Source organism: Prionailurus bengalensis, chromosome D1 (assembly GCF_016509475.1).
Source record: "Prionailurus bengalensis isolate Pbe53 chromosome D1, Fcat_Pben_1.1_paternal_pri, whole genome shotgun sequence".
In the NCBI taxonomy this organism is placed as follows: domain Eukaryota; kingdom Metazoa; phylum Chordata; class Mammalia; order Carnivora; family Felidae; genus Prionailurus; species Prionailurus bengalensis.
Genome location: NC_057346.1, coordinates 48,802,211 through 48,828,946, shown reverse-complemented (window position 1 = coordinate 48,828,946; position 26,736 = coordinate 48,802,211). Strand labels below are relative to the sequence as shown.

The 26,736-nt window shown below is 39.3% G+C and overlaps 1 protein-coding gene across 21 annotated transcripts in view; it reads right to left on the bottom strand.

Annotated features, from left to right (window-relative positions):
• DLG2 (discs large MAGUK scaffold protein 2) overlaps positions 1–26,736 on the bottom strand; it is a 2,073,554-nt gene that overhangs the window by 326,063 nt on the left and 1,720,755 nt on the right. For 20 of the 21 annotated variants that reach the window (XM_043580064.1, XM_043580065.1, XM_043580066.1 and 17 more), the window contains one exon: positions 22,019–22,175. In XM_043580064.1, the coding sequence (XP_043435999.1) occupies positions 22,019–22,175 (157 nt within the window). Of the gene's footprint in view, positions 1–259; positions 338–22,018; positions 22,176–26,736 lie in introns of those variants that run through there. The other variant, XM_043580085.1, reaches the window with a different exon arrangement.

Here is a 26,736-nt window from a genome sequence, read left to right as displayed (position 1 = left end):
CTGTTCTCGGTGCTCAGAGTACCCAGGAACCCAAACACGTAATTCCGAATTCTTTAAAATCCCCTTCCTTTACCTTTTCCCTTTACAATTTGGCATCGCAGGCAGCTTCCTATTTGCATTGTTTCCTCTCTTGCCGAACATCTAGCCAACTAGAAAAGTTACCACATACACTGCACTGTAAGGGTGGGGTCCTTTGATTCTCAGGTGAGGCTTCTCTACCTCCCCCGCTTTTCCTCCCGCCGCCCCCTCAGGGTCTCACCTCTTTGATCCTCTCCGGATCTCTGCGTCTGCATCTGTGACCACATTCCCTTCTCTTCCCCTTCCTTACCTTTCCTCTGCCGCTGCTTCAGATTCCCTCCTCCTGCCGCTGATCTCTCTCGCCTTTCTCCAACCCCCTCCCTCTGACCGATCTGCCTCCACTTTCTTGCTACATCCTATTTTCTCTTCTCTGGTTGATTTCTCCTGCTTTGTTGCGAGAACAGCCTAGGACTTACTGTGTTTACCACCTAAGTAGAATATTATTCTCCATTTGAAGTCCAAACCGACTTTCTGTGAAAGCCCTATAATTACGCTAAAAGAAAATTAAAAAGTTTTCTTGTTCTACCATTAACACAACTAAAACACTGGGTCGACTGTCAAATTTAGGCAAACTACAGGACCTTGCTCTCAAACTGAAATAAAATGATCTCTGCTTGCATTTTCAAATGCTAGGCTGTCTTGCTTATATTTAATGCTCTGTGGCTCTAAAGCAAGGACAAGCCTTAAGTTAGGGCTTTCTACATCAGCCTTTCTAGGCAACTTCCCAGTGATTTACAGGGCCCTGGAGCTGCTGTAAAACATTTCTTAAAAAGCCCACTTGTTGCTGTCTAATGTAGAACACTGCCGCATATCAAGAAAACTGATAGAATGTTTGCCTCCTTGCTAACATTGCTATTACAAGCTGAATATTCTAGATTCCAGGGTTGCCTCCCCATCTGCCCCTAACTCCTTACCTAGAACCGGCCAGTTAACAGCAGCTTAACTTTGGGCTTTAGGGTATGAGCATAACTCAAGGCTTACACATCCATGGTAACTTCCATTTCTTTTTTTTTTTTTTAATTTTTTTTAATGTTTATTTATTTTTGAGAGAGAGAGAGAGAGAGAGAGAGAGAGAGAGACAGAGCATGGATGGAGGAGGGGCAGGGAGAAAGGGAGACACAGAATCCAAAGCAGGCTCTATGCTGCAGGCTATCAGCACAGAGCCCCATGCAGGGCTCGAACTCAGGAACCATGAGATCATGACCTGAGCTGGAAGTCGGATGCTTAACCAACTGAGCCACCGAGGCACCCCAGTAACTTCCATTTCTTATCCATCCTTCACCAAAAAATCATTCTCTCTTAAAAGCATGAAAACATCACTGTGTTGATATAATTTTAGTATGTACCCCAGATACAAAATATGGGGTTGAAGAAGCACTCGGGAAAAGTTCCACTGGAAACATGTGAAATGGCAGATGAAAACCATGAATATTAGATAACAATAGGTGATAATGGATCCACACTGCCCATTTACAGAGAATACGTTGATTTTAAATATTGCTTCTTCTGAAAACCAGGTATAATGAGAAAGGCAGGTAAACCAGGAAAAATGTGTGGCTTTTTTGATGACTAGAAAACAAAATAAATGTGTGTTATAAATCATAAGTCACTAAGAAAAATGTGTATAATCATACAATGTGTTTTTAGGATAACATATGTAAAAGTATTTGTTCTATCTATGAAAATTTACCTTTTTATTCTTCTTTAAAGCTGGCTTATGGGTGTCTGGCCATATAAATTTCCTTTCTGGAGTACAAATACACCCAAGTGTTAGTAAATGGGTGGGGTTCTCAAAGCAAACAACTTGTATTTGACTTTCAGGCATGTAGATATTCCTGGCTAATGCTGATCTTTATCCATGTATGCAATAAAAACAATTATCTTTATTATTTCTTTAAAGAAAGCAAGCTGTTTGTGCTTATTTATATGTGTGTGTATGTACAGTCACATACATATTTATCCTATGCATTAAAATATAAGTCCTATGTATTAAAATATAAATAAATTATCATAAATCCCTATTTTGATTAGTGCTTTTATATCCCAATAGGTGACAAAATCCAGAGACTGGTATATTTTCCAGAATGTTCAGTAGATATGACCCTGTCACCAATTAGCTTTGGAATTTTATGCTTTAGTTCCTTCATTTATTAAACAAACAAACATTGTGCAAAGGAGTCTATGAGGTCCCATTCAGAGTTATGTTCTGTGATTCAATCATGTAGTTTAAAAATACATACATATAGACTGGAAGATGTTTGATTCTCTTTGCAGAGAGCTATGTACCTATTCTGTCTCTCTCCATTATAAAAGTCATTCCTTTGTTTACTCATGCAAATACTCATTCTAGAAGCATTTATTTTAGACTTACTATGTTTCAGGTCCTATGCCATGTGTCAAGGACGCCAAGATTATTTAGACAACCTTTGTTCTTGAGTTCAGGCTCTAAATGAGGATTTCCTATTTTACAGGATTTCATTTCAAAGACTACAATTGTAGAAAGTCAAAGTTTCTATGCAAGAAACTTAACATGTATCCATACTATTAAGTGCTGATGATAATCAACATTTCATTTTGGAGATCTCTCTCTCTCTCTCTCTCTCTCTCTCTCAAATCAATGAGGGCAGTGTGATAGAGGGGAAAGAGCGTGGGTTTTGTCCAGCAGATTCAGGTTTGGAATTTCGGCACTGCTGTATACCTACTGTATGATTCTGAACAAGTTGCCTGTTCTGAGACTTTATTTTCACATCTATGAAGTGATGATAGGAATATCCCCTCTCAAAGAGGTGTGTAGTTACATTGAGGACCTAATAAGATAAGATGATTCATACAAAAAACTACTCAAGGAAAGATGGCTGCTGTTTTTAATATGGGAAATTGAAAAACATTCCTGCTTTAATATCATATTTAAAAGAGTAAACCAATAAGGGTAATTTTTTTCCCTGAGCCCTATGAAGACTCCTTATATGGTACTGTCTCTAGCTGTAACCTCTACCCAAGAGATGTAGGATTGAGACTTCTGTGAGGATTATAAATCCATATTGACTTGAATCATGCAATTTTGCCAATATTTGACTTGACCTACCAAAGGGACAATTTCGCATGGTTCAGCTTAATACCACTAGTGGATGCTACTACTAAAAGCAAATTTCAATTTTATACTTTTCAATATGAATGGCATATAAGACTTAAAAATTATTCTGGGGGGATTCTTTCCTGGTTTAAAAAGGTTGAATGGGTAAAATTTAAGTCATTTGTTTTTTAGATGAAGGAATAAATGGTCAAATAAATCTTCCTGGTCCTTCTCTCCAGAGTAGTGTTAAAAGGTTCAGATTTGAGTTTGATATGGTGGAAATTTCAGCCTCGGGCAACAGGGTAAGTTATTGTTGGCTTTTAAGGGAAAGAGCAATCTCTGACTATTTCAAGGGAACAACATAGGAATATCAGCTAACAAGCTGGAACTTGTTCTGACTATGACATATTACTGAGCAAAAGATTAGAGGAAATTAGTATAAAAGAGAGAGATTTCGTTTATTTTTCTTTTCTTTTTTTTCTTGGCTATGTATGTAGGAGATACAGAGGATTGGGAGTGCGTAGGAGAAGTGTGAGAGGATATGTGGGAGGAGAAGTGTTTAAAATGCTCAAAGGAAACTAAAATGAAGACATGAGAATGTACGCAGGGGTACAGGTTTCCAAAACCAGTGATTCACACAAGCACTTCCAGTGTTGCTGTCAGCATCCTTTCCCAGTAGCTTGTGAACTTCCATCTGTGCTCTCCACTGGGCTGGGAAAGCTCCATCATATTGACAGCCACATGTCATACTGCCATACTTGCCTTGGGAAATCCCAATTTAAATCCTACTTCTATGAAACTCCCCCCAGTAAGTAGAGGACATCTACTCTCTCCATCCTTAAAACTTAAGCAAATAAAAAATACTTCCATTTCTTCCAACTCCCTCCTTCCAAGTGTTTTGCAAATGGCTGGTATTTGTTTTCAGTGGTGGTGTGTGAGCTAAGAAATACAGCTGTACATCTGACACGACCCCTAGAACTTTTTATTGGTGTGCACCTGCTGTGATAATCCCTTAATTGGAGCTTACAGTAATAAGGCAATCTTTGCTGGAAACAATTTTGGCATTTTCATGAAAGGACTGCCATGTTTAAGATCCACTGTCTCACCCTTCAGTTTGCTTTCATCAACATCCACAAAGGCAGCTTCATCACTCAGGCTCTTCTAATAAAATGGTGATAGCCCGGCCTATACCAACCGATCCAGTTCCTGTAATGGAGACCTTATTGTGATGAATTACCTCCATGGAGATAAAATTCATCATAAGTTAATATTAATGCTTGGCATTGCCATCTTAGACATGAAGGTATGGGGCCAGCTGAGTCCAGGCAGGATGCCTATCTGTTGCAGGACACACAGAGCCTTACCCACACCAAGGAAATGCCCTCCTGTAGCACCCACTACCTGGCAGACTTGCAGGACTCCCATGGTCCTGCTCACGGCAGCTCACTCAAGATGAACAAGAGGTGGAGGCTCTCTCACTGAGCAAGGAGGCAAGAAGCCGCTCGCTGCTTTACCTCCCTTTCACCTGGCCACTACAGCCGTGTGAGGCCAGCCCTATCTCCTGCAGGCTTTACAGGGGCCCACAGAAAGGACTTCTCATGTCTGCTCAGACAGAGGAAGTCAAGGGCTTCTTGAGCAAATGAATCCTGAGTTTCACCATTTTACAAATGCATACTGACTTCTGCATTGGAAATGCATAAAGGGCCAACCTAGACTGCTGGATTCATTAGTTTTCTACTTTTAGTGTGTATGCCAGGTTAGAACTACTCTTTATGACTCTAGACCTAACGTGCTTAAGCATCCCCATCTCTAACTCCATTTCCCTTGAGCCCCCTCTTCAGGGCTTCACAATTTCCCTTTCGCCTTCTAATATATCATGTACATTAATCCTAGTCTGTTGCTTCTTGATTCCTTTATGAGAATGCAGCGACTGGAATGGAACATATAACCCTGGGAAGGTCCTAACCACAGTGGTGTCCACAAGCATGTCTCCTTCCTAGGCACCAGCACTACATTGCTGTAATTAGCTTCTAGGTAGATAATGTGGCAGCAGGATCTGACGGCCACCTGTGGTCACCTAAAACCAAAAGATCTTCTTCAAAGGAGCTGCTGCCCTATGTCTCCATTCTAAACTGGTGCAATTAATTTTTGGAACTGTGTTTTCCTGGACTGTCTGCCTAGGCAAGAAATTCTGTATGCCTCGTAAGTGTAAGCAGTCAATAAGTACTTACAGAGTTTGTGTCAGTAGTTTGCTTTCTTATGGATACTTACTGGTTTAATACCTCAGAACCTGTTTTTCCATTGGAAAATGGACAAGAATATATTCCCTGCTTGTTTTGTGGGAAATTCAAATGAGATAGTGCACAAAATGTGATAGTATTATCACAGATAATCTGGGTTTTAATACCACACCAGAAAGGTAATTATAACTGCTAAACCTGTAATCACAGAAACTACAGCCTACAGGTCCTATTAACGACCCCAAACATAAGATCATCCTTCTAGATTTTAATCAGAAAAAAAAAATATTACGATTCTGTTTACCCTTCATAAGATATTCAATGTTTGCTTTCATTGCCCTCTAGCGGTTGTTATGCAGAAGACATAACTACATTTTTCACATTTTTATTTTTGAGATGTTAGGCACAATCTTACAAACATTCTTTAACTATTGTAGCATACCTTCCTATCATTTGGTAACACTTTAATTGTCAAGCTATAGGGACAGTGCCTGCTAGCATTGTGCCCTGCACAACGCAGATGTACAGTGTTGTGCATTATTGGCTATGCATCATTTTATTACCTTCAAAAAGAATCTACTGACTTAAAGTAATAACCTAACGTTATACTCAATTATTAAATATTTACAGTATATATATTATGTATCATAAGAACAAGACAGACATTTTCCTGGCTTACAATCTATTGAGAAAAATAGAGTATTAAATATGTCATTGTAAATTGGTGTGGTAAATGTTGTCATAGGGAAAGAACTGGGTATATTGCATGCATTAAGAAACTCTAACCTGAATGTGTTTCTGTATGTTGTGAACACTAGGGTGGGATTTGAGAGAAAAGTAGTTAGAAGGCACTTTGAGAGTGCCTCAAAGTAACCCAAGATCTAAAGGATGAATAGAAGTTATTCAGAAGGATGTGGGGTGTGGAGCATTTTCCAAGGAAAGAAACGATGTTAAATAAGGTTAGATAATGGAGAAATGAGGGTTTCAGAGATGAGCCAGACAAATTTTTTGAAAAGCTATGATGGGGAATTTAGAGTTTATTCTGATTAATTTAATTCTGATTAATTTATAACCAGTATACTCTGACAAAACATCAATGCATGCCTTCACTGTTTTACTTTCGTTTTTTAAACTCATTATTTAAAGGGAAAGTTCTAGTTATTGATTATCAAGGAATTGTTTAAGAAGCTTTCAGTGTGTCCTTTTTCACACCCAAAGTTTCCTCAAATATATACAGTTCTAGAATGTTAGAGCTGAAAGGCCCTTGAGAGGTCATGAGTCTCCCTGGTTTAAGAGGGGGTGGTGGTCAGGGATTTGCTCAGATTGTACTGAGTGGCTGTACCTGGAAGCTACTTTTCCTTGAGCTCGAATTCCTCAATCTGGGATTCAGACTGTCATAAATGTATCAGCAAAATAAAAATACATGAAAAAAATAGCCATAATTTCGTGCAGTTTATGTTGCACACAAAACATGAGAGATGTAGGCAATAAATGTTTTTGTAGTTTGGATCACAGCAACATTTCCAGCATGGTCCATCAGGAAAGCTTCCCTCCAAGGTAGATGTGAACATAAAGAAATAACAAGCAATGAAATTATACAGAAGATTAACTACTGGCCCTTCACTGATACCTCTCTTTCCTTCAAGCAGCAGAATCATTGATCAGTTCCTGTTAAGGAAAGGGCAACATTCTCATTTTGAGATTTCTCAAGGAGTTTTGGCTTCCTAGGACTCCTGGCTGATTCTCAGTGCTTTGTTACCTGTAAAAATGGGACTTCCACAATATTAAGACAAGCAACAAATCCACACATTCTTTAAGATTTTAATTCACTTTTAATTCCTTGAATTATATTTTAAAAGTCTAACAGTTTTAAAATCTAACAGTTTTAAAACTGCAATCAAATAGGATTAGTACAAAATCCCAGCAAACAGGTAAGACACCAAGTATACACAGTTCTATGCAAAATCTTTTACTGCCATCTAGTGGATTCTCAGGAAATAACCTCAGTCGCAATGTGCTATTTACTGTATCTTAGTGTACTAGGTTTCTATGTATATGCAAATATCTGGAAAACGTATTAAAAAAGAACAGTTAAGTATCCAGGGTTCTATTTAATTTGGCTGCTTTTTATGCACTTATTTAACTTCTCCGTGGCTTGGTTTCTTCATGAAAACTATGAACTATAATAACGGTGCATCCCCTGCCTATTACAAGTTTGCTTTGAGAATTAACACATAAAATTGCTCTGTAAACTAGAAAGTATCCAGAAACAATGAATTACTATCCTTTGTATCACGTAGCACCACTGGATCAATGATACCCAACGAGATAAATATGGTTCTGACTGAAGAGTCCAGACCTTAGTGCCTGCCTTCAGAGTGATTTATCTTGTCTTCAGGGCTTTTGGGACAAGAGAGTAGATGTTTCCATTGAAAAGAATCCCCGTAGATTACTTTTTCCTGGATCAGATAATAATGTGGGCCTGGGGACTGAGGAAGAGGTTTACTGATATGTAAGTGGGTCCTGACATTCCAAACGCACAGTAAATATGTAGTACGGAGAGCTTCCTCTGCTACCCTTGGGATACCATCCGCTGACCCACACTTCAGTCGTTTTCTTGTAAGCTTTTTGGCTTAGTGTTTTTTCTACCAAACAACACTTAAACTGGAAAACTGAGACAAATATCTTGGATCATAGATGACACAGACAACTTAAAAGTCATGTGTGCATTTCAGTGAAAATTTTGTAACAAAAGCTTCAAAGGGTTTTCCTTCCCCAAGGGAAGGTTTCTTCAAGTTCTTTCATTCACTAACTTATTCAACACTCACTAACAGCTCTGTGTGCTTAGCACTTAGGCCCTGGGACATACTTATGGTCAAGACACACCTCTATCCTCAAGGAACTCAAAGTCTGTTGAGGAGATATTCATGCACACAAACCAAGACCAAAAGGAAAACATGGGGCATTATTGAACTGTGGGGACACAGGATCAGGGGGAGGGGAGAGGCCATCTCCCATATATCTGAACCCTGCTTAGGGCTTAGGGATCTTTTGTATGCCCTTTAATTTGGCCTCCTCTCTGTTCAATAAATTTCTCCCTCCTTTGAACTCTTTTTTTTTAATTTTTTTTAACATTTATTTACTTTTGAGACAGAGAGAGACAGAGCATGAACGGGGTAGGGGGAGGGGTGCAGAGAGAGAGGGAGACACAGAATCTGAAACAGGCTCCAGGCTCTGAGCTGTCAGCACAGAGCCCGACGCGGGGCCCGAACTTATGGACCTTGAGATCATGACCTGAGCCAAAGTCCGACGCTTAACTGACCAAGCCACCCAGGTGCCCCCCTCCTTTGAACTCTTGAAGGTCTTAACTATAATAACTAGTGCACCCTGGTGATCATCTCAGGTGCTTTGCCTGGTTAGTTTTCACCAAACCAGTCTCCATCATACTTTTCTACCTGCAATTGATCTTAACAATTAAAATCATTTATAACAGGCTGTGGCTTCAAACATAATCCTAATTCCTTCCTTCTTGATATGTTTTTATAATTCTAAAAATGAATTAAGTGTCTACTATATGTTAAGAATTTTGTTTTTAGCAATTTTCAGTATTCAATTTTCAGACACTGTAATTTCAGAACATCAGTAATACCACCCTGACCCCAACCATGGGTATTTCCATGGAGACAAAGATAGGATTTTCTGCAGGGGAACAATTTGATGACCTACAACTACTGTAGCATCTGTCTGCTCTTATTCCTTACTTGTTCCCAATATTCTCTTCATTACCCTTGCACACTATCCTAGTTCCTTATGCCTCTTAATATGGTCTTATTTAAGGGTTTGTCTTCCTTCTCCCTGATCTGATCTGCCATTAGACTCGAGACCCAGGAGGGCAAAGATCCAGCTATTTAACTCTTTGTTCTTAAAGCTTGCCATGTCATCATGATCTTTATGTGGGTCTCAGAGGGATCCTATTCCCATTCAGCATGTGTCTCTCCTCTCTTTTCTGTCAGCCTGCATGAGTCATGTGGGTTCCCCAACCTACACACTAGCTCAAAGTTCATACCTCCTGACCCATGACTGCTGTTGCTTCAAGTCCTGCAGTTGCTTAGAACCTGGCCAGAAATTAGGAACCAGAGCAAGGGCCAAAACCACCCTTGGGAATTTGGGGTAGTAGAAAGGGAAGTAGCTCATGCAAGGGGAGAGTGCTGCTGATGGGGGTGCTCATTGACTCTCCTTTCATGTGTCAGTCATTGAGGATGGGCATTCTATGTGGGGAAGTGAGTGCTGCTGGTGGTGGTGGTGAAGAAGAAGGAGGAGGAGGAGAAGAAGGAGAAGGAGAAGAAGGAGAAGGAGGAAGAGGAGAAGGAAGAAGAGGAGGAGAAGGAAGAAGAGGAGGAGAAGGAAGAAGAGGAGGAGAAGGAAGAAGAGGAGGGGGAGGAGGAAAAGGAGGAGGAGGAGGAGAAGGAGGAGGAGGAGGAAGAAGAAGAAAAAAGAAAGAGAGAAAGAAAGAGGTGATAATACCAAGGAACTTATTTATTTTAAACAACAAAATAGTAGGATGAGAAGACTAAAACAATGAGGTTGTTCTTTTCTATCACATCTGCCATGCATTATAACCATACCCATGCTCTATCTCTCTACTAGGTTAGCATCCCATGAAGGAGGGATCAATGTCTGGTTCACCTCTCTCTTCCCTCTAGCAGCCAGCATAGTACTTGAGTTGTGCTTCATATTTGACACCTGTGAAGTGTCAGGACCTGTTCAGGCTCTGGGAATATAGCAATAAACACAATAGATCAATAGGAAGTATTTCATAATTGGAGGCATTTAATTCTTAAAGAATTAAAAAATAAGAATTATAGTCATACATATGATGTGCTTTCCATCACATCATATTTAGGTGAACTGATAAATAAATTACCAATTTTCCCCTCTCTATATCAACACATAAACACTGTTTCCATCAACATACAAGACCTGTTATAAAAACAAACTCTACCCTCTCATCCCATTCTATTCCCCTTTTCAGCAAAACTTAAAGGAAGATATCTGCAATCACTGTCATTAGTCCTTTCCTTCCATTCTATCAGAAATCTGCTCCATATGTATTCTCACTCAATTACACTATGGACATTGTTTTTTCATTTGAATCAGTAAGTTCCATGTTAAATTCAGCAGTTAATTTCCAGTCTTATGTGACTGACCAATAGCATTTGAAGCAGTTGGTCCCACTCTCTGGAAAGACTTTCTCTTCTTAGCTCCTGGATTCTACCTGATTCCTCCTACTTTCCTTGTTCCTCCTCTTCTCCCTGAAGAGGACCTTTGTGTGCTAGGCTGAGTTTGTCTCTACCTGTTACCTGTTCTACCTGGAGAAGTATCTCCATCTCAACCAGTAGAAACTCTGCTTGTCTTATGTTCAGGCAGAAGACTTTGCAGTCACCCTTGACAACTTCCTTTCTCTTTTACCCCACAACAATCTTTCAGGAAATCTGTTAACTCTCCCTCATAAACAAATCCAGAATCACTCCTTATTTCCTCCACTTCTACCATGGTTATCCATTCTTCCACTCTCTCTCATGCTGATTATTCACGTAGACTCCAAGCTTGCCTCCTGCTTCTGTCCTTGTCCCTGGGTCTCGCTGTCAACACAGTGGTCAGAGTATCCTCTTAAAATGTAAGTGAATTCATATCTTGTCACTTCTCTGCTTATAATCCTCCATGGCTCTTCCCAGTTCCCAGAGTGAAAGTCAAGCTGTTACAGGGGCCTGTGAGGCTGTGCTCTCCATGACCTGCCCATTATTCCTCTGTCCTCACCTACTACTCTTCTCCCTTTCTCCCACCCCTGTCCTGCCAGAGGGGCTTTCTCAATACACCGGCCATGCACCCCACACAGACTTGAGGCTGGCTGTTCCCTCTGTCTGGAACTACCCCAGACACCTGCGTGGCCCACTTTCCCTGCCTTCAAGTCTTTGCTACCATATCACCTTCTCAGTGAGGCCCACCCTGATGACCTTATTTAAACTTTCAACTCCTCTCTCTGGACTCCAGATTCCCCTTACACTACTCCATTGGTTTTCTACACCTTCTAATAGATTATATAATTTACTTATCCATTACTTAAAAAAATAAATTCTTTGCTTTTCCCGCTAAAATGTAAGAATCATGAGGCAGCAATTTGTCTCTTTTTCTTTTTCTTTTTTTAACTTTTATATTTCTAATACTTATAACAGTTCGTGGCACATAATGGCTCCTGAATAAACTGTTGCATGAATGAATGAATGAATGTATGAGTGAATAATTAGTTCTCATTAGGCACTGTGCCAATGGCTTAAATACATTACTTTATTCGATGTTTCCATCACTTAGAAAATTGCAAGGGCTTCAGGAGTTCTGCCAGAAATGGGGATGAGACTAAATACAGCACCTCTTGCAGTGTGGCCTGGTGGTAAGTGGCCAGTGGTGATGACCTTAAAAACAGCATTTTTTAACAGACTGTCTTTCAGCAGGATTTCCTCCCCTGGCCTCTGACCCTGGTTCCCCAGCCTTGCTGAAGATCCAGAGACCAATTTGTTATTTCTCCAACAAATTACTTTTTCATTTAAGTAACCAACATGTCTGCTGTCTGGAGTCCAGAACTCTTCACACATAATTCACCACCCATGCTCCCATCAGGCACATTCCTAGAGTAGTTAGCATTACAGGTGAGGAAGCTGGTTGGGATAGAAAGCTTTCTCCTGGTGTCTTGGTAATTTTGGGTAAGAAAATCACTGAACTCTTCAGTTTCTTCCCATGTAAAGTGGCAAAATGATTACTTTCCAACCCATCCTGAAGGAATGCTATGTGGATCAAATGAAATAATGTCCACAGCAAGGGACTTTGTACCTAGAAATATTGATGCAAATGGAAGAGTTATTAGAGATTAGCTAGTAAAGTAGGTTAGTCAAAGGCAAAAGCATATTGGAGCTAAAAAATCAGTCCACTTTCAGTTGAAGATCACTCCTTCCTTAAACTAGAGATCTCTCCAAGTTTTCCCCTTTATCAGGGGTCAGCCATGATGAGCATTGTCAATGCTTACATGGAGAAGGCTTAGGATCAAGTGTTCACTCTTGAGGCTTATATAGTAACTCTTAATCATCTAAACATCTTTTTGGAAAAGGAGTATATATTATAAACACATTTTAAAGCTAATATCACGTATTTAGCATTTAGCATGTAATAGAATAATTTACCTAATATGTTCCTAATCTATTGAAATTCTTATTAGTCAACTAGGAAAGCGTCTGTCTGATTTGGAAAATATATTCCATTGGCCAGAAAGCTAAAAGCTTTAAGATATGCTGAATCATGAAAAAATGTAGTTGTGTCCTTAGTGAACATACGGGCTTATGTGGGGAGGCACACACATAGATGATGATTTCCAACATAACACGGGAAGTACTGATGGAAAATTCTGGGGCAGCACATGGGCAAAAAGAGGCTGTCATTAGCCCAGCCTGGGAACGTGAGAAGGGTTTCTGCTTTCTGGAGAAGATGTTTCCCAATAAAGACAAAGGAAGAACAGTGGAGAATTGGGGATAAAGTGAATAATATTTATTGAGTATCTGCGTAGTACAAGTATTGTTCTGGGTAATGTACTATGATTTCACCGAATCCTAACAACAACCTTGAACAGAACATGAAATTATTTGCCCAAGATCACACAGATAAGCAGCAATGACAGTGGTATTTGAACCTCTGTTACTTCTGATTTCAAAGCTATGCTTTCTATAATGCCAGCCTTCAGAAAGAAAATTGAATTTGTCAGTTTGCTTATGTCTGAGGCTGTCCATACTTTAAGTCCATATAGTGAGAAAAACATAAATGTCTGAAATAATAGAACATTTACAAGATGTATGAGCCACCACAGGAAGCCACTGTACACATAGATTCTAAGATTGAGGTGACTTAGAAGCAACATCTAGATCCTCTGACACTTCTTCAGAGGGCACAGAATATGATTCATCTCTACGCCCAGTGCTTAACAGAACCTAGCTACTGCGCAAATGTTTAATGAATGAATGAAAGACTCATCCTTGCCTACTTCTCTGAAGGCAGCTGGGAATCCTAGTGTTCCTCTCATTTGTATTTATCCAGACCTGTGTCCCAAAGGGCCCTTTGTGTCCTGAAGATTCAGAATATCTTTTTTTTTAATGTTTATTTATTTTTGAGAGAGAGACAGAGTGTGAGGTGGGGAGGGGGCAGAGAGAGAGGGAGACAAAGAATCTGAAGCAGACTCCAGGCTCTGGGCTGTCAGCGCAGAACCCAATGTGGGGCTTGAACTCACAGACTGCGAGATCATGACCTAAGCTGAAGTCAGATGCTTAACCAGCTGAGACATCCAGATGCCTCTCTCCTGATACTATTCTTGCTGTAGCTCTACAAGTTGTGCTATAGAGAGTATTAATAACAATATGTAGTACTCAAGAAATGTATCAGAAAATAGCAATTATAATTTTCCTTTGGTACTATGCCCATAAAGTTTATTGGGTTTATTCATTTGATAGGTATCATTCATTAGCCAGATTCAATGTCAGACAATGGAGATGCTTTCTAAATGAAGTCTAGGACAATCCATGCATTCTCTGGTCCCCTTTTAGGTAATAGAAGGTCCTTGCTCACTCTGAGTTCTTTTGCAGAGAAAATTTAGTACATGTACAGGCACCTGGTCGGAGTTTGCACCATGGAGTTTGCATGGAGTTTGCACCTGGTTGGAGTTTGCACCAAAGGAACATGGCTATTCCTTTTGTTATAATAATGAAACACTTCCATGTGAATTGTCAATAAGTAATTCCTGCCCTAAGCCCTCGCCGAGTGACCCACAACCCTGGCTGCCAGAAGACTCCACTTCCCTGCCATCCTGTAGTTTGGCACTATGGCCACTCACTGGATGGCCTGGTGCTGAATTATATGTGTCAAGTTGCTAAATATTTTGAGTATTGCCCCTGATTGGAGGAGAAAAGAAGCCGGGTGACTGGGACACAGTGAGAGTAGGAGAAGTGGTGTATCTGTGGCAGGTGAGGCAGGCAGGAGCTAGATCCTATAAAGCCCTGTAGGCCATGTTAAGAAATTTGGACTTTACCTTAAGAACGACAGAAAGTCACTGAAAATTTTTAAGAAGCGGGGAGAAATGGCATGATAAGATATACTTTTAAAAGGCTTGCTCTTCCCAAAGGTTGAATGTTATATGTGATAGGGGATGTTTTTATGTCCTGGAATATCTATCATAATAAAGGACTTATGGGGCATAGCTAGGCCTTACTGAATCCCTACTTTTTGGTGGGTGGGCCAGGCATCACCCTGGATGGTGATACTCTGAAGCCAAGGCTGAGGAAAATTGTCTCCCTTAGAGCCTTTTCACTGGCTCCACTGTTTTTATTTGAGGTGATCCCTGAGGAGGGGCGCTGTTGGGCTCTGAGGTGGCCATGAAGACAAGTCCAGTAAGGTGGAGAGAAGTCTGAGTGGGCTCCTGAGAGGCAAAAGCCAGAGACTGAAGAGTCAGTGAGTCTAGAGAAAGTGGGGTTCAGGAGATTCATGGAACAGGCACACAAGTTTTGTGGGAGGCTTCACATGCTTTCTGGGCCAGAAACCTGAATTTAACTGGTCAGGGTTGGGGCAAAAAGTCTTAATCTTTTCAAAAACATCCTCAATTCTGCTTGGTTAGATTTTTCTTCAAAGGTGTTTAGTAGGGTGCCCTGCTGAGAGAGGACCCTGGCATTCCTGATACTTTGATGAGAAAGCACAGGAGGGCACAAAAAACCCAAACAAGCAAGCAAACAAACAAAAAACCCAAAACACACACAAAAAAACCCCACTACTATTGTTTAATTTGCCAAAAATATTCATAATCCCTTCAGCAAATATTGTTTGTTTTTTTTTTTTTTTTGAACAAAATTAGAAGACGGCCTGCCAGTTACAAAGCTGTATACAGAGGATAAATATCTACCCATTTTCTTGGGGAAAGGTGTGAAATCCCCCTTAATCCAAATGCAGATGTTGAGTCATTCCTGTTTGGAAACAGATACTGCTGTGTTTAAGCTAATTTTAGTCTCTGACTCTTGTCTGCCTTTTGTTGGGGAAAGGTGGAATGCGTGGAACTCAGTCAGAAAAAGTCCTAGGGGAGGGTGAAGGTTTTGCTGGAGTTTGGGTGACTCAAAGTGTTGAGGATGAGAGGAGAGAAGCTTAAGGTGCAGTTAGGTGAGAGAGGCTTAGTAAAACTGCTAGTCTGAGCTGGTGTGCTTTTGAAACAAGGTGACATAGCACAGAGCTGGGGAGATTGCTCTTGTCCCCACACCTGCATGGGCCTCAGAGCCTCTTTGGTATCTTGAGAGGTGCTGGTTTTAGGAATATAGAGACATAGGCCCTTAAGCAGATGGCCCCTACTATATGGTCACTGAAAGGTATGGGTTTGTAAGCTCTTAAGAGGATCACTTCAGGGAATTAAAGAAATAATTTGGGACTTTTTTTGAGGTGGGAGCAGGAGGAGGGCTGGATTTCAGGCATAATACTGAAAGCAATGGAGAATTGTCATGTGAGGTTAACAAGAGAAAGGTGACTTTATCAGTGTCCCAGGATGATGAATAGTGTATATATTTCTCACATTCTATTTGAATAATGTGACAGTAAGGATCTGGAATATGTGCTCTAAACATGAAGGTAGCAAGGTAACCTGAGAATTAATGAAACATCCAGGTGATCTGTGACTTATTTGTACTCTTTCCAAATCCACAATACAATTTCAACTTCACTGTAAAGATGCATGATTATCTATTGTACCTTCACCTCAACAACTGCAGTGTTTGGCTTTTGGCAACACGTATTCCCAGCCATGTATTTTGGAACACAGATAAATACTTGAAGTCCATCAAGGGTGAGCTTTAGACTTAGCAAGGTCAGCTGAGGTGCTCTTTCTGAGGGTTCTGAGGAATGAAAAAAACTAAAATTGCATGGTGATACAGAAAAGAATCTCATTATAGGGGTATTACTTCTACATGCTCTGCTCCACATTTTTCATAACAAAGCATTGAAACAAATAATAACAGAACAATTTTTATCTTTTCCTCTGCAGGAAGAATGCCTGAGGAAGCTACTGCACTAGTTAATGTGATTGCATGTTGAATGTCCTAAATTCTCCTCCACCAATACCTCAAGAATATGGTTCAATTATCGGATAAGACTCCTTATAAAAAATGCCCAAGAAGTAGAATACATAAAGGAGAAATTAGAAAATATCACTCACAGTATGTGTATAGAATGTAGCCTAAAGATGATTTCTCTTTCAGTTTCTTAGCCACTTTAGTTCTGTAGTTTTGGTGAGGAGGGGGAAGTGGGGGATAATAAAATTCTACAATGGAGCTTTGGAACCCTCCAAATTCAGGCTGCCATGTTTAGACAATGAATGAACACTAGATGGCGCCCATAATCTTAACATAGTAAAAGGCTACTTGGTTTTCTTTACAGTCAAGTAAGGCTACCTTGTTTAGGAAGAGTCAATTACGAGAATTAAAAAAATATCTACTCTGGCATTTCCTGCTACTGTTGTCCTGTGAAGTGCTCCTCACGTAGAGGTTTGATGGTCAAGTACGTTTGGGAAAAGATGGATACTTTCTATGCCTCTAAAGGGATTTCCAATACACATTGGTAAACAGATGTTTTTGAAAAGTTCTTTAGTGAAGAAACCTGATACCAGGGAACCCTTTCTCTCATTAGCACCTTAATGCGATTCTGCTCTTTTACTGTCCTGTGAAACACACTTTGGGAAATGCTCTTCAGGTCCAACCTCTTGTCCCAAAGAAGGAATGACTCAAACTCTATAAAAAAAGGTCTTCTTTAGACATAGTTATCTGACCTTTTTTAAAAACACTGAATACATTCTTAAGGCAAAATTGTTAGTAGTAATAGGAGGACTGAGTACTTACGATGTGCTTGATTCAAAGTGTTTTGCCTCCTTTCTTCCTCAGTGTGCCACTATACCTATCCTATATCTACATCTATATCCATAGCCAGATCTATGTATTCACATATAATAGATATATTGATATATTTGCTTTTAGGCTGTGAACATTTTAAGATCAGGATGTTTATCTCATTCATCTCTTGAGATCTCAAATCCTGCTACAAAAATCTGTCACATAGTATGTCATTAATGAAATGAGTTATCTCTAAAGATTGTATAGTCTGTGAGGGAGAATAGTTCTGGAAGACAGGAATGGACATTCTGCCCCTGATTAGAAAGGTAATTATCTCGTATTCAAGTCTTCTCAATGAACACCAATTGAGGACAGAGACCTACTCCAACAGCTTTCCTCCCTGGGGATTCAAGTTTTCTTCTCTGAACTTAACTACATTACTGTTAGCATAAGTTATTTACAAAATAATCTTACAAAATCTAGTAATAAGCATTGAGTTTGTATTTAACTCTTGATTGCCATACAGAGTTTTTGTTTTTGTGTTTTCCAGGAAGGTAGAGCTTGTCCTTTTATATTTTGTGCCAGCTGTAGAGGCAAAATATCATATCCTCCATATTCCATTGTTAATAATTCCATTCTGCTGTTTCCTTTCCATAGTGTAACGTTTGAGCTTCTCAAGTTTGTTTATTCTTTTCTTTCAGTGTTAACCAATGAAATTCCAATAGTGGGTCTTGAAACTAGGTGATTTCTAGCCAGAGTTTAAATGTCTTTTTGCAAGGTAAAAAAGGGAAATGTTCCCTCTTCCTTTCAATTGCAAAAAACAGCTAATATTTTTATCATTGAACTGTCTTTGCAAATGTTATACATAAGAAAGGATATGATATCTGAATGTCAGAGACTATTGTAATGTTCTGAAAAATGTAATTTCTAAGAAGACTGTAATTCTGACTGTTGTCTTCTTTTCTTTCCTGGTTCTGGCAGTAATATTTAAATGGATACATCTCCTTTTGAAAACAGAAATAGTTATGAATTTTCTTTGTTGAGCCATAAGATTATTAGCTCATCCCTTTTTCTACCACATGCCTAAAAGTTAAAACAAATAAAACCTACGGTTTCATGCATTTTTCATTTAAACGGAGCCTAATGTCATCTCTCTGACTCCGTTTCTTTACCTGTAAAATGAACATAATAAGGAGGTGACTGGCTGGCACAGTTGGTAGAGCCTGTGACACTTGATCTCAGAGTTGTGAATTCAAGCCCCATGTTGGGCATAGAGCGTACTTAAAAAATGAACATAACAAGGCATTGGGTGGTTATAAGGGTAAACTTGTTATAATAGTGATTGACTCAAAAGTAACATGGAAGTCTTAGCTCTTTATAGTTCTGTGTGCTCCCAGGGTGCCTGGGTGGCTCAGTGGGTTAAGCATCTGACTTTAGCTCAGGTCATGATCTCATAGCTCATGAGTTCAAGCCCTGCATCAGGCTCTGTGTTGACACCTCTGAGCCTGGAGCCTGCTTTGGATTCTGTGTTTCCCTCTCTCTGTGCTCCTGCCCTGTTCACACTCTGTCTCTCAAAAGTGAATAAACATTAAAAAAAAATTTTATAGTTCTGTGTGCTCCTGAGTGCGTGCACACACAGAGCGGTGCTGAATGAGACAAGAAGGTGTTGAATGAGATCACTGACAGGTTTTGAAGAGAGATTGTGCTATGAGGAGAAAGAACACTGATTTGGGGTCAGGAGACTTGATTTTGAGTCCAACATCATAGTCAGTAGCTATGGAGCTTTGGACAAATCATTCAGCCTTTCTAAATCGCTTTTTCCTGATGTAGAAAGTGAGAGTAATAATAACTTATAGTGACATGTAGAATTGCTTTGAAGACCCCTAGAATTAATGCATGTGAAAGTGCTTTGTGTTGGGGGGGAAGTGCTGTGCCAGTGTGAATGCTGGCTGTGGGGAAGTAACAGCGTGGTTTCCGGATACAGATTTTGATCCAGGGTGAGGAAAATATCTAAGTATGTTTTACACAGAATTTTAGAGTCCACCTGCTAGGCTACAGTGACATTGTAAAGCATCACCATACTTACTCAACACTATTCCATTCAATCAGCATTGTTAGGGAGACTTTAAGGTACCATTCACACGCTAAATGAGATAATTTAAGATATAAGATAATTTACTTTCATGGAGCTTTTGCCACTTAGTAAAGAAAGACAAGTCAACAAAGGTAAGTTACATCTTATACAGATGGTCCTGGAGTTAGTTGTAGTTTGACCTAACAAATTTCAACTTTACGATGGTGCAAAAGTGACACATGTTCACTAGCAACTGTACCCCAAACTTTGGATTTCGATCTTTTCCCAAACTAGCAATATGGGGTACACATTCTTGTGATGCTGGCCAGTGAGCTCCCATTCAGCCATGCCATCACGAGGGTGAACAAGTGATACACTTACAACCATTATGCACCCATATAACCACTCTGTTTTTCCCTTCCAGAACAGTATTCAGTAATTTACATGAGATAGACAACACTTACAAAATATTATAAAATAGGCTTTCTTTTCAGTGATTTTTCCCAAAAGTAGGCTAATTTAAGTGTTGTGAGCATGTTTAAGAAATGCATTTCGACTACAGTATTTTCAGCTTACAAGGGGATTATCAGGATATAACCCCAGTGTAAGTTGAGGAAGACAGATATAAATATAGATATAGATATAGATCTATATAAATACAGATTATATATATATATATCTATATATTATCTATATTTATATAGATCTATATCATTTAAGTGTAGAAAAAATATGCAGAGGGGAGTAGTTGAAGGGGTGATGTTTGGCTCTTGGATGGCAGAATGAGACCCTGCCATGGGACCTTACCCTATTTCTCACATACCCTATCCATCCAGACATCTGCTAGCTAATGAGTAAGCAAAGGCCTTAATGTGTGGGAGAACTACCGGAACATATAAACCAAGGCCATCCATTCAGACCATTGGACTCAGACCAATTGACTATATTATACAGGTAAATCGTATGTGTCTGGAGGGGAAAGTGGAGAAGGCATGATGGCTAACAAAAATAAGGTCACTTGGAAAATCCTAGCTATAAATCACAGCTATAAAACAAAGATAAGTTTTTTTAAGCACACAGTAAAACCACAAACTAAGTGCTTCATTGAGTTATGAACCATAAACTCAGCCATAAGAACTAGCTCCTTAGATTATTTCCCAGTATCATTTGCATGGTTACCAAAATTTCATTATGGTCATGAACACTCATAATGGACATAACTACCTGTCACAGAGTTCATACCAGAAAGATAGCTTTATCTAGTGGAAAGAGGCAGTTAATAAATATTTCAATAAAAGAAAGGAGAAGAAAGGAGGAGGAAAGACAGATGGAAAGGTGGAAGGGGGAAGGGAAGGAAGGAGGAAAAAGAAAGCACATATGATGGGCATTAAAACTGAATATTTAAGGATGCCTGGCTGGCTCAGTCAGTGGAGCATGCAACTCTTGATATCAGGGTTGTCAGTTCAAGCTCCACGGTGGGTGTAGAGATTACTTAAAAATAAAATCTTAAAAAAACAAACAAACAAACCTGAATATTTAAATCCCAGCTTTTACTGTCTCTAGTTAGGTAAACATTGACTTCACCTCTCTGAACCTTATTTTCTTCAAAATTTTTTTTAAAGTTTATTTATTTTGAGAGAGAGAGCATGTAAGCAGGGGGAGGGGCAGAGAGAGAGGAAGAGAGAGAATCCTAAGCAGACTCCACACTGTCAACACAGAGCCTGTCGCAGGGCTTGAACTCACCCTGGTGATCTCAGGTGAGATCATGACCTGAGCCAAAGTCAAGAGTCAGATGCTTAAGCAAATGAGCTATCCAAGTGTCCCTGAACCTTATTTTCATCAAACATGGGGTAATAAATTTCAGGGAGATTGTGAGAATCAAAAATCATTTTTATAAAATGCCTAGTTAACAATAAATGCTTAATAACTTGTTGCTGGTAATTCTTGTATTTAGGTAGATGGTGTGCTGCTACCAGTTATCAATGGCACCCAACTGCATATTTTACATATTTTCATATATAGTTATATGCAACAAACAATATCCTTATAAAAATGCTGTTTTTAGAGTACAGTCATGGATCTGGAAAAAAGGTCTGCATTAAAAATAAATAATATACCTTAAAAAGTCATGCTTCTCAGGGTGTCTGGGTGGCTCAGTCAGTTAAGCAACTGACTTTGACTCAGGTCATGGTCTTGCGATTCGTGCGTTCGAGCCCTGTGCTCTGTGGGGACAGCTCAGAGCCTGGAGCCTTCTTTGGATTCTGTGTCTCCTGCTTTCTTTTCCCTTTCCTGCTTGCACTCTCTCTTTCTCTCTCTCAAAACTAAATAAACATTAAAAAGGCATGTTTCTCAATGTTTTATTGGACACAAGTATGTCTCAGGAAACCTAAATGAAAACATGAGCACTTTTACCTATATCTGAGGTAAGTAAGTAATAAGATCAAACACTTTAACACCATTTAAACTGTAACATGTACTGAAAGCCATAATGCTGTCAGCCATTTTTCCTTTTAAATTAAGATGCTTCTGCAGTCATAATTGAAAGTGACTTTTTTCTCAAATGGTGTCAGATATGGAGGGATGAAGATTAAGAAGAAATACTCACGGATAGGATCTGGTCTCCTCTCTGGAGCTCCCCACTCAGATCTGCTGGTCCACCAGCCAGAATGAATGAAACAAAAATACCTTCTCCATCTTCCCCGCCCACGATGTTGAAGCCCAGGCCAGTGGAGCCTTTGTGCAGGACAACCTTGCGGGGCTCCCTGAAGAAACAAGTGGAAAACAGAGCTCACGGGGTGACCCACTCAAGATTTAGGTTGCTTTTACTTTCATTGAGATATTTGATACCAGTAACTCACTATCTATCTTCTCAACGTAAGATACATCAGTACTCCAAGAAAAATGCTAATTTCATGGGAGATGTCTGAGTTCCTTACTACAAAAATGCAATATCATACAAGGTCATCCCTTAATTCCAAAACATTTTCTTAAACTAGCTTTACTTCTACTTTTCCTTTGCTTAGAACATCTGTTCTTGTATTGAGACATAATTGACATATAACATTATATTAGTTTCAGGTGTACAATGTAATGATTCAATATTTGTATATCATGAAATGATCATGAGAAGGAGTCTGAGTAACATCTATCACCACACATAGTTACAATTTTTTCTTCTTGAGATAAGAACTTTTAAGATCTACTCTCAGCAACTTTCAAACATACAATACAGTATTAAGCACCATGTTGTATATGACATCCCCAGGACTTATTTATTTTAAAAGTAGAAGGTTGTATCTTTTGACCACCTTCACCCATTTCACTCCCCCCACTCATTTGTTCTTCTATTGAGCACCATAGTAGCACTCAGTAGGATGAATTCATCCCAAGGGGAGAGAATCTAGGGGACAAGAGACTAGTCTGAATAGGTCCTATCATGAAATATCTTACATGTTTGTTCGACTATTAATTAAAATTTACTCTGTAGGCAGTGGAGACTCATTGGAAGATTCTGAGGCACCAAGAATATTTAAATCCATTTTAGGAGCATTAACAAGTGGTCTTATGTAGGATTGCTGGAGAGGAGAGTGTTGATATGATGGGAGGTAGAAAAATTAGTTAGGATGTTGAGTAAGTAATCCAAATGTGAGAAAGTGAAAGCATGAACAAGGGTGACAGCAGTGATAATGAAATGAAAGGGCAATGTGAGAGAGTAAATCTGAAAGGAGAAACAGTGGGTCCAGAGATTGACTCACATAGTAGAGGAGAGATGGAATGATAGCTAAGTGATTGGCAAAAGGAGGGAGAACTGGAATCCAGGATCATGAGGATGGGTATGATTTGACATGCTCAATTCCAGGTGATGGTGGGTCATCCACGCGGTGTTCAGAAATGATTAGAGACAAAGGTTAGGAATTTGGATCCATAGAGAAGACTACAAATGCAGATTTGAGGGTCATCAGCAAAAAGATGAGAGACAAAAATCTTGAGCCATTAGTTAGTTGAGTTTGTGTAGAGGGTAGATAACTATGGAATATAGAATTTTAAGGGAGCTAAAAGACATCTAGTTCTATATTCTTAGTAGTAGTTAAAAAAAATGTATTCTCTAAGTCTTGGGTTTGACCAAGGCACTTTTGTATCACCTACCATCCTCTCCCAAATATCCCAGTTTCAGTCATTAAAGTTTCCCTTAATGATGTAAAAATGGCAAAGAGCCCGCCTAGTATAAAAAAAGAGTATTTTTTATACTAATGACTACACAGAATCTGTTATTTGTTATAACATTCCCATGCACAAAGCAATGCATTATATATCTATGTTTGGCCTAATTTTGAGGAAGGGTGTAAAATGCACATACAGCATGGACTCTACGTAATGTATTATAATGCAATGCATTAAGTCAAAAATAGCTCGACATAGAGTTAATTTATTTTACTCTACAAATACTCTGTAAGCACTACTATACCAGGAACTGTTCCAGGTACTCAGAAAGTTTATACACAAAACAGACATCCCTGCCCCATTTGACTAAATACCTGGGTGCCCTGTGGCCCAGTCAAGATGACATATAAAAAGAGCCATCAAAGAGACCGAGCTCCATGTTTCCTTGCTGGACACCAGATGGGAGTCTCTCTCAGGCCCCAGAGGCTACTCACATTCCTTGTTAGCTGGCAATGGCACACTGGATCCTTTTCTCATTTGGAATTTCTTTGACTTGCTCTTCCACAACTAGCTAGATTTAACTTTCTGCTTTTCAATGGTATGTGTGATATGGTTAGGCCCACCCAGATAATCTCCTTACTTTAGGATCAAGTGATTAGTAACCTTAACTACACTTGCAAATTCTTTTTCCCATATAAGGTAACTTAACTGTGGGAGTAACATCATGGGGTAGAAATCACGGGGCCATCTTAGAATTTTACCTACCACAGGCAGAGAGACAACAGGGGATAAATCCTGTAGGGCCTTGTATACCATTCTAAAACTTTGATTTTTACTCTGACAGAAATGGGGAACCACTGAGAAGATTACTTGATCTGATTTATATTTTTAAATGGTTACTTTGGCATAAAATATATGCAAGGGGCAACATTTGAAAAAGTGAGATGAGTTATGTAGCTAATTGCTATATGCGGGCAAAAGAGTGACTTGGCTGAGGGTAGTATTAGAGGAAGTGGTAGGTAGTGGGTATATTTCCAGTCAATTTTCTCTCTGTGGCCAGACTGAGTAATTTCTACCCTCCTATCTTCAGATTCAGCTGTTCTTTCTTCTGTCATATTTATTCTGCTCTTGACCCCATTCAATGAGTTTTTTTCTATTTTGGTTTTTATATTTTTCAGCTTTAAGATCCATTTGTTCTCTATATAACATTGTTATATATATTGTTATATATATATTGTATATCTTACATACATTGTATATAATACATTGTATATTATATATACATTGTATACAATGTATATATACATTATATACAATGTATATAATATATTGTATATATTATATATATTATATATATTGTTATATATATATAGTTATATATATAACAAATGGATCTTAAAGCTGAAAAATCTATGTATGTATGTATGTATGTATGTATCTATCTATCTTCTTTTCTTTTGTGGAGACTTTCATTTTTTTCTCCATTTATTTCAAGTCTGTGTGGAATTGCCTACTGAAACATGATGGGTATTTTAAAATCCTTGTCAAATAATTCTAACTCCTATGTTATCTCAGTGTTGGCATCAGTTGGAGATTTTCCTGGTTCTTGGAATAAGAAGTGATTTTATTTTATTATATACTGGACACTTGGGTATTACAGTATAAAATACTATATTCTACTTAATCTTAGTTTTTTTCAGCTTGTAGATCAATTTAGGAATAACTTGCAGACGCCAGTGAAATGGATATTCAGCTTCTTACTTGTCCCTTACTTGTCCCTGGTGACACCAAGGAGGAAAGTGGGGGTACCAACTGGTATTCCACTCATTCTACCTCATTTCCACTTAGTGGGGGTAGAAACTCAGCTCCCTACGGGCCCACTGACACCAATGGGGGAGTGAAAATAGGGTGCTGACTAGCACTGCCTTGAGCCATTTTGTTCTGCCTCCTTGCCTCTCAGTGTGGCTAGAAGTTCAGCTCACTACCCTACTGGGAAAAGTGGTTTGCCAACTAGCACTGCTTCCCTCTTCCCCCTTCTACCTCAATGCCACTGACCAGCAGTAGTTCAGCTCCCTGGTGGTCCCCACCAATACCAGGAGTAGGGACATGGAATGCTAACGAGCGCTATCTCATTCCAGGCTTGTTGCAGCTGGATGAAGGTGCAAGTCCAGCCCCCAAGTGGGGAGTGGAGGTCAACTAGCATGTCACCTTGTTCTGCCTGTTCGCTGCTGGATAGGGGTGGAAGTTCAGCTTTTATTTGGCCCACTGACATCACCCCAGTGGAGGAAGTCCAGGGTCATCTTAGAACTGCCTCTCCTGGCTTCCCCTAATGGGGCCAGATGTCTAGCTATCTGCACAGTCCACTGGCACTGCAGTGAGGGTTTTGCCTTTGGTGTTTGGATAGAGTTAGGGAAATATTATCAAAAGCCTCCCTGTTCTATTAATCTATCCTTTTCCCAACCTTTTGGATACAGGTTGCAGGCTTTCTTGAGGCTTTTTTGGTCTGTCCTTATTGGTAGGGGTGCCAGGGTGAAGGCGTCTCCAGGGCTCCATTCAGGACATAGAGGAAGTAAAAAGAAAATTTAAGAAACTCACCACAGTATCACTCCTCTCTGAGCTGGTCTTACTGATTTCCAATTTGTAGTGTCTTCCCACGTTTGTTTGTTTTATTATGTCTTAAGTTGTGTGTGTGTATGTGTGTGTGTATATGTGCATGTGTGTGCGTGTATTTTAATAAGAGGGATGATTAGAGAGAAAGAGGATACTGTATTTTGACTGCAACCAGAAGTCCAGATTCTGGATACATTTTGAAGGTAGGGGCCAACAGGATCTTGAAGAAAAAGTTGTAGAAATATTCCTCTTCACTCAAGTTTAAAACATACACTCTTAGTACAACGAATGACATTCAAGTTATACATAGTAAACATAGATGGAGAGAAAGGGTTATCTATGTGCTAGATATTATCTTTGAGGCTTTATGTGCATCATTCCATTTATTCCTCAAGACAATCTAGTGAGAGATGCACAGAGATGTCAACATGCAACTACTTTGAAACTGATCCAAAAAGGAAGATGGACAGATGATTGGATAGATAGATGAATAGATATTTTATAGAATAAGTGAAGTAAAATGTTAAAAGTGCAATCTAGATGGCAAGTGTA